Genomic DNA, 14,943 nt, shown 5'->3' with positions numbered 1-14,943 from the left:
AAAATTATTATGCATTATAACTACCCCACACTTCACCCATTGCACAGAGGGCACTATTAAAATATATTCTTTTATATTTCTTGATGTTGGCAGTATGAAATGGTTGCATCCTCTCAGAAAAGAAAAACACAAAGAAAAAGTTTCCAAGTAAGTTTCTGAACCTGAATTATCTATACTTCTCATGGTTTGAGCTCCCATTGATTTTGACTAAAATTTTGATTTGCCAGCATTTCTAAGCCATAATGTGAGGACAGTTTGGTTGCTTTTGACATTTTTGGCTCAAATGCTTGGGCTATGTTTTTCTCACCAAGCCTTCATGACTGATAATTACTACACTTATTAGATTGGACATCAACAGCCAAAAAGATTTTGTTTCATATTGTAAATACAACATATACACATCTTTGTCTCTCACAACCCTTCCCCTAGCAGAGCTTTCCTGTATGTTCACAGCTTTAAATATCCTTACCCACCCCTGCCTAACCTGAGCCTTGGAGGCTGTTTTGCTGTTTAGGAACCTCCAGTGCTTAATGAGAATATAAATGAATTATTGCTTGAAAATTGATAACAGGAGGGAATTGAACAGTGTTTTCTGGCCAATGCCCCTTATCAAAGCCAGGTATAAAGCCCTCAAGGAGCTTCTTGTGGTCGTCCAAAGCAAGAGTTCTAGTGAAAAATTATGTTGGTACTAAAGAAACCTCCAGCAGTTCAGTATTCCTAACAGTACAACAAATTTGAAGCATTTTCCTTTGCTAAAAGCCAATACATTTCAGAAAAAGTAACCTCCAGGTGCCCAAAAATTTCAAATTTTTTTTTTCCCCCAAGACTCTGTGGCAGAGGAAGAAATCAAGAGTTTTGGAGATATAGTTTTCATCTTTACTCTTCAGCACTCTTTAAAATGAGAGGCTTGCAATGACTGTCTGAGGCTTTGGTTTTACAGGAGAACAAGCTGTTTCAGTAATATTCAGTAATATTTGAGGTGGTTCTGGGTTCTTTATATTATCTGGAGACTAAGGTTGTATTGGACCTTTGTGAAAAAACAACAACTATAGAGAGAGTAACAAATTACTGTTTTTATGTAGACCTTTAATACAGAGCAATCAGATATTTCAGTTATAAGACAGCATCCTTAACATGCTGAAAATTTCCAGAAAACTATTTAAATTTCTTCTTCTTCTTCTTACAAGAGTTGAATTAAAATATAGTTATAGGCTGGCTTAACACCAACTGCCTATTTATACTTCCAATTTTGTTGCTGAAAATAATTGAGAACCTAATTAACTGTTGGCAAAAATATTGGCACTTAGAGGTCTACCATACCTGCAGGTGCAGTCATATACTTGGATATCTAAAGCCATTGCCTGCACTCACAGGTATTTTTATGCCTCAGGTAGTTTATCACCCCTAACAGGAGGCTATTTTGATAAATGAACCTATTAAGAATAAACCACTGCATATATTCTACTGCTGTTCAACATAACAGGATAGAACATTAATACTAACTTGAAATTTCCATGGTTTAAAGGAAAATGATTATCTGAATGTGCTTTTTGTGTTTTAATGCAGATGTTATTTTAAAAACTAGGCTAATTGCAACCTGCTGTGTTATATGCTTCTGGTTTGTATAAAACTTAATAACACTCTTAATTAGGCTAATTTAGTCAGATTAATACCTCTGTGTGTGTCAGTACTCACTGTGCTGCCTGCCATGGGGCACTGAATTAATAGCAGCACACTGAGAAAATAGCGGTTTATAAATATTTTCATCTGAGGTTTGCAATGCAGACTGGAAGATAAAAAATGGAGGAAGTTTATTGAGAGTATCTATGAAAGAGAACAGTTTTAAGTGAATACAGAATGGAAGCTGTTTTACTGCTGGTACTACATGTAGCTGACATCTGAACAGTATTGCAGAGGATCCCTCCAGACCCCAGAATGTAAGAGGTTTGGGGGTAATTAAAAAAACAAATAAATAAAAGAAACTACATCAGTGTCACGAGAAGTAGCCCAACTCTTATTAAAGTTATCATTGCTCCTAGGTTATGAATTTCTCTGGAATGAGCATCAACCTATAAAAGTGAAGACTTTTACCACTTGTGTGAGAAAAAGGTAACACTTCATCTTTGGAGATCCCTTTTGGCTGTGACTGAGGGTACAATAAGGATTTTAATAATGAAAATACTAAACACTTGAACAACTACCTCATATTAGACATTGAAATGAAAACTCTAGTGCTGGGGAGGAAGGCTGTACCTCTCCAAGCAACCTTCTATCTGTGAAATATTCAGCCTCTTCAATGGGAACAGCAGCCAGTGATACACACCCATTTGTTTTGCATAGTTTTCTGCATGTTTTCTTTTGCTCATCCATTCTACAAAAATACCATTGCTCATACAGAATTATCCCAGATACTTTTATTTCATTTATGATGCCACTTCAGAGTCTGGAAGAAACTGTTCTAATGGTCATACAATTTCCCTCTTATGAGCTGCACTCCTAACAATAATGCACTTACAGCATAAAAATCACACAAAACCGAAGCCTTTATTCCTAACTAAGTTACCTGAATCCAAACTCATAATTTTGAGCAACACAATTCTCCAGTATCAGAGAGCATGTAACTGAAAAGATCTTTAATTTCTAATGAAGACTTGGATTGTAAATTAGCTTTCCAAAAAGCTAATGGATAAAGAAACATATAGAAGATGACCAAGTCAAAGTAACTCTAAGGCATAATAGTTAATGCTGCTTCTCACCAGTACCAATTCCAAAAGATGAAATTCTCTAGTTATTTGTGAGTGTGCCTCAATTTTTATTGGTCAGATGAGTCTGTCCTACAGAAAACATGCTTTTTTCTTACTATCTTGCAAGTGTTTTCAGGACTGTTTTTTTTTTTTCAGTAATTCCTTTGAAACATGTTTACTTCTGAGCATCATCCCAAAACAACTCCATCTTAACATTTATAGTCAGATATAATGGTCTAGGGTCATCCATCTCACTGAAATTTCTCTTTCAAAACCAGAAAATATACTAAAGCTGTATGAACACATATATTTTTAACATACCAATGTAAATTGTTGGAGAATGTCCAGTGCTCTTGGAGCTGAAGAGCCATGAGTTAACGCACTCCAAAATGGGAACAAGAATCAGTAGTGGCACGATGCTTATCACGTTCATTGCTGCAACTGGCAAGACAAACCCACTGAAGTGCAAGTTGGAATTCATGGTTTGGAGATAATATCCTGAAGGAATCTGTATTGAAGGATAAAACCACAATCCATGGATAAGATTTTCACTATATTTGGAAACCTCTCCAAGTTTTTCCTTCTGAAGAAGTCACATTAAACCAAATAACTGCTGGCAAAAAAGGAATGAACATTCATGAAGAAAGACTTTCAGATAGTGACAATATTGTTCTCTGCCAGAACATTTTCCTTTTATAGGATTTTCTCCTACATTTAACAAATTAAGCAACAGTCTAAAGTTTTATTTGATCATCCCTAATTAGAGCCATCAGCCAATGTACAAAATGATTCCACCCAAAACTTCAGTCACTTCACCCAGACAGCGTTTAACGGAACAGAAAATAGCAAAAGGCAGAGTGAGTTGGCTTTAGAATTCCAAGGCACAGAGTGATTTTGGACTTATGATGGTGTGCTCGGGGTAGGAGCACTTTAAAAGCTACAAGGAATGAACATTTGGGTACAGCCTTTAGAATCAGCTTAATGCAGCTCACAGTCAGAGCACCTATAGAGGACTTCCTTTTACCTGGGGGAACTGGAAACCAAAGACAAAAAGAAGCAGATGAGGAACCACCCAGTGGCAGTCAACAGGGTACAATATTAAGTAGATTTTGAAGACTTTCTCACTACAAAAGCCAATAATTCCTTCTGCTTGTGTGAGGTTATACAGAAGAGCTGTTGAGCTTATAAAAAAAGTGTAAAATCAAATTCTGAAGGCTTCTACCAATATATTCACAGATTTTGCAGTGGGTTGTTTTTTTTTTGTCTGGGATATTTTTGATTAACTAATTTCATGTGCAGCAGGGAACCATAATCCACTCTATTTTACAGACTGGGAAACTCCAATTTGAGCAATTCATTGAACACAGTCATGACAGAATTCAACCTAGAACTGGTTTCTTTACTCTGTCTCTGTTTTTACTGACTTCTAGATTCTTGCAGCATCCTGCACACTCTTCAACATGATCAGTAATTTCAAACCCAGCAAGAATATTGCTGCTTTATAGCTGTCTGAAAATCAATGTACAGTTGTTAACTGAGCTCCTCTAGGGTGTCTCATCAATAGTTATAGTCAACTTTACCCACTGTGAGGCTGTTCAGTGTTCAAGAATTACTCAAATGCTAGCTCTTAACAAAAATATTTTTCACCTTAATTCCCCCTCCAAAAGGAAATATAAATTGTAAAAGGGAGAATAAATAGTAACAGAACTATGTATGTTTAGGACTGAGTCAAATTTTTGTTGGTTCCTTTTTTTCCAATGTCTATTGCAAATAAGAGTTTACTTCTTAATAGGAATTAAAATATCATCAACATGAATCACAGGTACTGAAAGCTGTTGACTTAATAATATGAAGAAAAGACTAGTAATTTTTACAAAAAAAGATACTGATCTGTCTCTGAGTTAAAAGTCTTAAACTTCCTGGAAATTCTGTCAAGGACTAATTTCCTTCAGCAGTAGAAAGACATCTATATTTTCTAGATAAATACTTAATAATCAACTTGATAAATGACAATATCTGTTTAATTTTCATCTGGTCACGAAGGCTTAACCTTGATCATGTATGTGTGTTTGTTGATTTTGAATTTTTTTTGTCTGCTTGGGATTTTTTGTGTATTTGAGGGGAGGGTAGGAACTGGGGAGGGAAGAGGAGAAAAAATGAGGCAGATGGGAACATGGAATGATGGCAAAGAGAAGTGTCAATGAAGCAGTACATGCCACGTATTTGCAGGAATTTCCTTGAGCAGCATTTTAACACCAATGAGTAAAAATGAATTTCAGAGCTGGCTCGTAAACTTGTCATTCCAGTTGCCAAAGGGTGAGTTACCTCCAGCTCCTGCTTAGCCAGGATCATCCAGCCAGAAAGGAATCTGAAGGAATGGTGTCAGCTCGAGGAGCTTCTTGACACATTTACATCACACACACCCGCTCAGAAGTGAAGAGAACCCCAGAGCCTGACAGAGGGGCTGTGAAAGGACTGCTGCTCTCCACAAATGGAAACCCACCCACCTCCACTGTAGATACAACAGCCACACAAGCCTGTCAAAACAGGAGGGGAAATACGCAACCAAAACAGCAAATAAAGATTTTTCCACCTCTCCCCAAAAGCAAGGGAACACTTAGGAAAAGGGAAAAATATATTTTTCAAGAACACTGAGCCTGAGTCTCAGTGTTGGTAACTGTGACATGGCACTACGAGGAGAACAGGACTCTCACACAAGACAGTTCATCTAGTAAAAGGTTCCAGGAAAGGAGTAGCAAGCACTCACACAAGCTTCTTAATGAGTCTTGACCAAGTCAATTTTCATTATTTGAGGAGATCAGAGGCTATAGCAAGGTATATTCTTAGGCAATTAAAGCTACTTTGCAAGGCTGCTCAGCTGGCAAAGCAACAGCTAGGAAAAAAACTACACCTAGAGAGAGGCATTAAACAGGTGTCAGAGTCTATTTCAAGATTTTTCTTTAACAGCTGCGTACCCACCTGCATAATGCATGTTCTGTACAGAATCTGGAAAGTGAACAAGGGGAAGAGTCTGGTGAGTGACTTTGTGCCTTCCACCTGGGTCTCACTGTAGTGCCCACCATGGTTTTCCTTGGCATGGTCCAGCCAGCTGACCATGGGGGTGCTGAAGTAGCGATGCCTCATGCAGCACGTTTTCAGGGCACTAAAAATCACCCCAAAAGTTGTCAGCAGGGAACTGTCTGCAAGCAATCAGAGACATTAGACATTGGTATGTTGTTTTACCTGCTGTCAGGATAAACAAGCCAAGACAAAATGCTTTGGGAGGGAAAATATAAGCTGGTTATATTCACCTTTATACCTTTTTAGGGAGGGGAAAGGTTAAGAACTCTGGATTTATTTAAAAAAATCTCTTTTCTGAACCCAGTTGTTACAAAAGCTTTCCTATCCAACAGCCACGGAGAAGACTGCCTTTTATTACCAGTTATTTAACGCACTACAATGTGTTTCTCTGGTTGAGCAGCTAAACTATTAATTTCCTTTGTTTTTTCTTTCCATTTATTGAATGTCTGTTGAATGCCTGCTGAAGTCCAGTAGCAAGGGAAGGGAAGAAGTGAAGTGAGAAGAAAAAGGAATTTAAAAAGCAGTTGACAACTTAGGAACATTTTCATGGATGAATTTCAAGGCCAGAATTATCATCTCAGGTCTTCCAAGCAGCATGCAGGACAAAAGAGGAGTTTCCAGTCTAGTACTTGGCATATTAAAACTTATTGACTAGTTACTGTGTTCAGGAGTTGCCAGCTTGGTTCTCAGATGAAATAGAAGTAGAATGAGCACAAAACTGTTAGCTTCAGGCTTGGGAATGCATGTTCATTTACCTTTGGCAAATTGCCATCCATGTAAATAGGGGTTATGACACTTCTATGCTTTTCTGAGTGCTGAAGCACGACAATAAGTTGAGTATCTATAAATAAATACTTTCTAAAACCCAAAGTGAATGAAGATTGCAGAATGAAAATGCCTTCCTACTATCTCTGACATGGAAATGATTTTCTAGAAATATCCCCTGACACCTACAGGAAGCACTAGCTTTAAAGTACAGGGTAAAGGCATTTTATTAGAAAAACTACTATTTGAAACTCCCTGGCTGTGTGGTATTAACCCGTAGAATGTTGTCACTGTGGAAGAAAATCTGATATACCATAGCAAAACCTGAAAACAGAGAGTTGGTAGAGTTGTTTTTTGTTCTGTAGGACTGTACCAGGCAACTATTCTTACTGCTCATTGTAAGTGATGTTTAAGTTTCAGACCTAGATTATTTTAAGAGCAAATCTGAAGACTAAAAGGAAAAAAAAAACACCAAAAGGTTCAGAATTCCAGACTGAATTGACTAAGAAGTTAACCAGAAAACAAGTGGGACCTGGGGCTCTTCTCAAAGCAGAGTTAATTTCAGAAGTAAATAAAAGATAACAAGAAATTTGGTATTGGCTCAATTCATTGGCAGAGCTTGTAATGAAATGTTTCAAGTTAGAGAAATGTTATTTTGCTTTGCCCTACACTAGAGATTGGACAGTCACAAAAAGGGAATAAGAAGTTTTAATGTGGTGTAACTGCTCTGCAAGGGTTTGAACCCAGTCAGGTTTGGAATTGGAAGATGCACTGAGCGCCCCACGACAAGCCCAGCAGAGATCTCAATAAAGCAGCAGCACAGCTGTGTCCTGGCCCATCTGACCTGGTCTCCAAGATGGCCATCTCCTTTCCTTTGGAATGTGAGGGGCTGGGCAGACAAAAGGTTGAATAAAATGTGACAAAATCAATTCCACCAACAGCAGGCATATTACACCTCTCTTCGTGCACAGCAAAGGCTGTGACAGATGCCCTGACACGACAGAAAACAAACACGAGTTTTGTTACCAGAGACTGCTTCCCACTTTTACAACCTACCCAGAACCTCCAGAGGACGGATATAATTTCTCACATGCAGATTTTGGAGGGCTAAAACCCAAGGACCTCCAACCAAAGAGGGCAGAGTTACAGAAGAAATAGTTTAGATATGCAAATTGATTTCTTCTGTGAGAGTAATCCCTAAAGATATTTCCTAAGACAGAGTTGCCTCTTACCTGCTTTGGGTTTGTAAATCATTTCACCCCGAACCATGTGAATTGTGATCATAGCCATAAGCCCAGACACAAATGGGATAAGAAAGCCAAGGTTCCTGGCCACAGACTGCTGGATGTAAGAAATGCTGACAAAGACCACTGCTGAATTCAAGTTAACCAGCCAATGAAACCTGGAACACAGAGACAAGAGAGAGAAAAGTGAAGAGGTGGATGATATAAAAGCCTTTATAGAAGATTAAAACATCCAATTAAAGGCATGGTTAAGTATAGTAATCATGGACAGCATCAGTACCATGCACACATTAGCACAGCAATTAAAACCAATTTTCACTCAAATGTCTCAGCTCCAAGAGGTGTATGATTAAAGTAAGTGTACTAAGGCAGTAGAGCTGAACAAATTATCAGTCTAGTACTGGAAATATTCTTGTGGGTGACATTAATTAAATACATCAGCATTTACCATTTTCACATTTAATATCTGGTAACAAGTTTCGTGTACAAAATATCATCCAATCATATGCTTCAAGCCTAAGAGAGAAATGTCTTAATGCCACCAGCCTTTGGTTAAGAAATATTAAATGTTAAAAAATGTAAGAAATATTAAAATTTGGTTTATCAGTTATTAGCTGGAAGGCTCAGTTTGAAATTTGCTGACTTCTGTAATATCTTCACAAGGAGGTTCCCCAATACAATTTTCTCTGAGACTGTAATTGGTAGTAGAGATGCTTCCCAGGTAAGTACTGAGCCTCTCCTAATCACAGAAGATATCCAAAGGATAAATCACACACTCCTGGAAGCAGATGGCATACCACTAGTGACAGGCCTGCTGCAGTTTGGAACCCCTGAAAATAGCACAATTATTGAGCAGTACTGTCCCAATGTGTCAAAAATTACAGTTTGGAGGCAACTGCAAGAGATTCCTTTGCCTTTGCTGGAGCCATAGCAAAATGGTTTCATTTACAGGTGAAATACACATCAATACATAATTATGAAGCTTAATGCATATTACTGGAAGAAGCAAAGCTCGTTTTCTTGCTCAGTGCCACTTCTGCATCATGCATGCTGTTTAAACTTGAGTATTTGGGCTAAGGAATCTAGAATTATCTTCTCAGTGACAAAAGACTTGGAATCATGTTATTTGATGATTACACAGTTGGAGGGATTTTGTACATAAAAATATTGACCCATTCAACTAAAGCTTTTAAAATTATATAATTACATGACTCAGTTGGCTGGAACTTGTGTAAAAGTTTTGAGTCAATTCTTAACTGACAATTTTTAAGTTAGAAGCTTCACTGGCTGTTTTCCAAACTTTCTAAAGAAGCATGCCTGAGCTACTCAAAGTCCAGACCTCTCTATGAATCTATGAGTGTTTGACTGGAAATAGGAACATCCAAAGAAAACCCTGGAGTACAGGAGAACTTTTTCATTTTTCACTGCTGCGTAGCAATGTACTTTAAGACTGAAATGTAAAGTTCCTGTCCTTTTACAAAAATGAGAAGGGAAAAAAACCCCATACAATGTGTTTAGCAATCCCTATGACCAAACCAAGAAAGATGAACTAACCTTGACACACATACCAGAATTCTGGGATGTGCTCATATAATACTGACAGCAACAGATCAGTATTCTGGCCTTTATTACATAAAGAGTCCCAGAGCTCACAGCAGGGCAGGGCAGATTAGTTAGATACATCAAACTGAATATCCTGTCCAGCTTTGCAGGGATGAGCTCTTCCCTGAAGCTTCAGTACTCTGAGGACTCTTCACAATGAAAGCCAAAAGCTCACTTGAGAGGTTCGTTTCAAGAATGAAGTCCAGATACAAACTTAAATGCTACCAGATCACATAAATCTAAAACTCTTCTTAAAACATTTTACAGCAACGCATTTGTGGTGGAAACTTTAAAGAAAGAATATCCAGGTGATTCTTATTGAAAACTATTGGGTTTTTTATATATCTTTGTAGGAGGAGGTCAGTTTTTCCAGAATGGAGTTGTCTTCAAAAACAAAGTGAGGGGAAAAAATCCCAAAGAGGTAGAAAAATTTTTTAAAGTCCAAGTAAAGTGAGACTTTAAAAATCTTGAGAAAGATGGCAGAAACTGATCTGCAATACATGGAAACAAAACAGAGTGTGAGGGTGGGAAACACCGTTGGTCTCATTGATTCTTTGCAGTTTTTACAGCAAGTCTTTAAGAGAAGATACATCTCTGCTCATTTTCACTGTACCCTTTGCTCTCATTCTATGCCCCTACAGACAGAATGTATTTCTCCTGCTGCAAAGTAGTACCAGTCTGTAACCTTAACCCTGGAAATGCAGAAAAATTTAATCCAACAGAATCCAAGTTTTTTCTTCACTTAGAATAGGTATATTCTGTTTATTTATAAGGTCAGAGCTACAGTACATACTGCAGCTTGGAACCAAGCTATAAGATGTGCCAAGCAATCTTCTTGAAGGATTGAATTAGAAGACAGGTAATTATCAGGATTTTTAACCCAATCTTTAATTCAATAATTCTGATTGTTTAAACAGAACTTGGTTAAGACCAGACTCAAACTCATCAAGAGTATGCAATCCCATTTTATATCATTTTAAAATTCAAGCCCATGACAAACACCCACCAAGAGAGAACAGGCTACCAAGAAAAAGTGATTATATTCTGAGTGGTTTAATGAGACTAAAAATGCTTAGAATTAATACCTCATTTCTCTAAACTTTGAGATTGCATTCCAACAGACCCTCCTTGGGTGCCAGTTTAAAAATTAAATGTTTCTGAATTGCACCCATGCCTTTTTTGATATTTCCAAAGTTCCAAGAACTGACCCATTTGGATTCCCCCAAGTACTTTTTATTCTTATTATATCTCCTTTGTAATCAACACTGAGAAATGTCACTTTGATTAAACACAATTCTGAATGGCCAAGACCACAGTACAATAAACTCTCCAGAGCTATCTTTCAGAACAACTGATTGCTCTCCAGTCTTAATCCCCTGGAGTCTTACTTAATCAAAATGATGTTGCTAATTAAGGATTAAAACTCAGAATAGAGTAAAAAGGAAGGATTTTTTTTTCTCTTCTCTCCTATGGGCAGGTCAAGGAGGCAGAATCTGCTCTAAGGAACTAAAACAGTCTCATCCACCTTTGGTAAAGCTATTTTATTCACTGAAGTTTGGATTTAATTCAAAACTCCTTGATATTAACATAATTGGAGGAAAAAAGAAAAGCCAGGAAAGCCATCCCCAAAGGAGGAGAGATCTGATTCACCAAGATCTTGATTCTTCAGCATTCCATTGTTACTATGCAAATGTACTCAGTTTTAATTTTAATAACCTTGTGTGTAAAGGAAAAAAAAAGGGGGCAGTTTAGGGCTTTTTTTCACCCTGCCTTGAAGCAGAAATATGGAGAGTCCCACTGCAATTTCCTCACTGCATGGTTTAACCAGAAAATATAGCACTCTCTGTAGGGCTACAGAAGGGGCAAATAAGGGCAACTAAATCAGTAAAAATTACCTTCCTGGTAATTCATGGAGAAAGAAATGGTTAATATGAAAAAAACCAATCCAAACCGTGATTTAAAAAAACATTTTAAGAGCAATTTTTCCTAAAGAATGAAAAATAATTTAACTGAGATACAAAAGCTAAGTGGTTTAACAGATGCCAGAACTTTGCAGCAACAAAGCTGAAATTATACAGCAGATCCCAACCACTGACCTGAGTTTGAGACTACTAGAAATCCCGACTTCCAGCAAACCAGCAGTCTACTGCTGCCTGTCACTGCTAAAAATTTACCTTGATGTAAATCCCAACATGTTATTGCATTTTGTCACTGCTAGGGAGCAACAGCAAAATATCCTAAAGGCATAGCCATGTTAAAGGCAGAAAACCAAATGGAGTATGTTGTTCCAACAGCAATAAGGTTAGCAAGTCTTTTGAGTATTTGGGCAAATTGTTTAATCCTGAAAACTCTGACCGAACATTTCTGTAGGAGGCCAAAATAGGTTATCATCTACTAGCAAAAGGAAGAAGTCAGGAAAAGTTTTAACTCTAGGACACTCTTCCAAAATATGAAACTTTTGCCATTAAAAACAAAACATGAAACCCACCATCCACAGAACCTTTGAATTTCAGCTGTGCATTTCAAGGCAACGCTCTATCATCCCCAACAGTTATTTAGCCAACATTAAATTACCAACCAGTTGAAAAATGAAAGCAGCTCTTTTGGCCCACAGTCCTCGAGGCTGTAGGCACTCAGTGGACACACAATAGCTCTTATGCCTCCTATTCCCAGGCTGGCTGTGAGGAGTGCAAAATAGAACACGATTTTCTGCTCCCTTTTGGGTAGGGTGAGAAGAATGTGCCGTCTGTCGATGTGAACATCTTCAAAGGGGAATGACACCACAGGTAACAGTGCTGTGCCTGCAACAGAAAGAAAATTGTCATTTGAAAGGAATTTGAATCAGATGAATAAGACATATATTTTTATAAAAATATATATATGTTTTTTTAGAGCAGGTATGCTGAAAAGACAGATGGAAAATCAAAGACACAGAGCAGAAAAGTGTAAAGAGGGACAGGCATAATTTTATAAAGAGGCAGAAACTTTTTGGATGTTTCTATGTAAAGCAATACCACTATGGACCACCAAGAAACCACACCTCCTCTGAAGTGCTTGTAAGGATTCACAGAGTTCTATCAACCAATTCACCAAAAAATCCCACAAAACTTCCCACAGCTGAGTGCAGCTTTCTTTGTTTTTTGCATCTTCTAAAATCCCAGAATTTTAATAGGAATCATAATTTAAGAAATAAATTATCAAAACTTGTGTGGAAAACATTTTTCTTTTTTCTGTAGCAGCTTCACAGAAAATATGATTTTCAGAAAATTTAACTTTTGCATTTGCCACTTCAGACTTTGCAAAGCAAGTCACTCAGATTTAGTCAGCTATAGATTTTTCAAGTTTTAATGGACACTAAGCTTAAAATACATTGATGTTTCAACAACAACAGTATTAGCCACTACTATGACTGCATATTAAACTTTATATTTGGAATATTTAATGATTTAGCTCCAAAGGAGGAAGTGTTCTAGTTAAAACAATACCCAAATGCATCAAATTGTGTTTGTGCCTCCAATCTTCTACTTTAAGAAACACACTGAAAGGACAAGTGGCAGAAAGAGATTTAAACCAGAATATCAGGGGAGAAACAGTGGAACACAACAGCAAATATTTTTCCAGACTGCTTGAATAATGGTTTTGCAATCTGCTCAAGAACATTTCAGGAACGTTTCTGATTTTTTTACTTGCTTTGTTGCATGCCTAAACAAAAATGTGGCTGGCTATTGTAGAAATCAGACTTACTCAACAAGTGGTTCAAACAAGAAGCATTTCCATCGACTTGGTTTAATTTGAAAGAATTAATTTGACAGATCCTCCCAACTGTAGGAGGTCGAAATAATGCATGGGAGATGCTCCACATGCTACAGAAAAGGTGGGTTTTGTTTGAGCAATGCTATTTTTTGTCAAAAGCACTCAAAATAATACGCAGAATGTGCCAACAGAAAGCAGACCCTTAGTGCAGGTATTAGGATACTTAAAGCAAAGTTTGTTTTTACTGGTGTGTTCTTAAATGTTTTTACTCTTGTCCAAATAACAAAGTCCTTTATATCTTTACAAATAATTTTACTCCTAACAGCAGGGAAGCAGTTCCTAAATTCTGTCTCTGGAGGCTTGCATTTGTGCCAAACACTAATAACCTTAGCAACCAGTGTTAAGAGTTGAGCATCCATGCTATCAATAGCCAAGTCTGTGCACCATCTACACAAGATGCACATGCAAATGTGGCTCTGCCTTGTTGAAAGCATTGCCTCAGAAAACTACAGAGGTGAAAACACTGCAGCACATCCTGCAGAGGAGGAGCTAAGTAGTTAGGTGTTAGAAGGGGCTGGGGAAAACTCTTAGGCACCAAAAACAACGCTCCAGAGCACATTTCTGCAAGAGAGAATCAGGAAAACGTGACACAGCCAGCAGGCTATCACCCACCTAGGAAATGCAGGAACATGCAGATACACACCAGCTTGATCCTGCCCACCAAGTACTCTGCCAGCCAGCCCACCAGCACTGGTGTCAGCGTGGACGTGCCCACAAAGCACATATTGACCATGGCAGCCTGGTGGCTGCGGTAGCCCAGCTTGGTGGTGCAGAAGAGGATCATGTTGCACACGATGCCGAAGAAGGTGAACCTCTCGCACAGCTCCACCAGCAGCACACAAACAGCCTCGTGCAGCTTCTTCTCAGCCTGAGGCACGAGTTTCCCAGCACGGTCACTCCTCCCAGGCCGCTGCTCCTTGTCAGCCATGTGGTTCAAAAGTCCCTTCTCCTGCGTGTCGCTCCTGCCTGCATCAGGCATGCTTGTCTGGTTTTTATTCTTGAGTGGAGCAGCTGGAGTTACAGGTATACACTTCTGTGCTCCTCTGCTGTCATTAGCAGACTGGTAAGACTCTCGCTTTGAATTCCACACTCTGCTACTACAATTTCTTAGGGCACCTGTCACTTTTGAGATATTACATGTAGGATCAAAGAATATTAAAAAAAACCCAAAAAACCAAAAACCAAAATAATCAAAGAACTACATGAATATTTCAGCTTCTGAATGTAGCAACACTAGGAAGTTAAGTAGTTTATTTAATTAGTTCACTTGGGGGTGAATGAGATTTTTCCCCAGAATTATAGTACCTATTAAATTATGTGAATCCAATACTGTGTGCTAAACTCAATCTGTATGTTAAAGATAAAGGTTTAAACATACATGAAAGCTAACATTTTCAGCAGAATTCAAATAACAGATTGAGAAAATAATTTGGTTAAAATAATCCAATACTTTAATTAGGCAACAAGTGAAAAACAGCAAGCAGATAAAGACAGGGATTTTTTTAAGGTTAACATTATGCAGTGATTGTGCTATTTTTTTCTATTTCTGGTTGAAATTCAGATAAAGCTAATTATAAAAATAAGTAATGCTACTAGGTTTAAGTTAGAAAAACAAATTTTAAAATAAAGTTGAATTTATTATCAAAAGGAAAAAAGAGCAACCCGGAAGCAGCCTAGCCCACAACAGCTTCTTA

At 37.8% G+C, this 14,943-nt stretch overlaps 1 protein-coding gene across 1 annotated transcript in view; it reads right to left on the bottom strand.

Annotated features, from left to right (window-relative positions):
• Positions 1-14,177, bottom strand: part of SLC15A5 (solute carrier family 15 member 5) — a gene marked incomplete at both ends in the record, with an annotated part of 28,663 nt that extends 14,486 nt beyond the window's left edge. Inside the window, 5 exons of the mRNA XM_083859094.1 lie at positions 3,066-3,252; positions 5,724-5,944; positions 7,823-7,992; positions 12,015-12,237; positions 13,862-14,177. Coding sequence (XP_083715220.1) covers positions 3,066-3,252; positions 5,724-5,944; positions 7,823-7,992; positions 12,015-12,237; positions 13,862-14,177 — 1,117 coding nt within the window. The remainder of the gene's footprint in view (positions 1-3,065; positions 3,253-5,723; positions 5,945-7,822; positions 7,993-12,014; positions 12,238-13,861) is intronic.
• Positions 14,178-14,943: the final 766 nt, after the last annotated feature.

This window comes from Zosterops lateralis, assembly GCF_965231275.1.
Source record: "Zosterops lateralis genome assembly, chromosome: 4".
Lineage (NCBI taxonomy): Eukaryota > Metazoa > Chordata > Aves > Passeriformes > Zosteropidae > Zosterops > Zosterops lateralis.
Note: the sequence above shows the minus strand (reverse complement) of the source record. Positions and strands in the feature narration are given on the sequence as shown.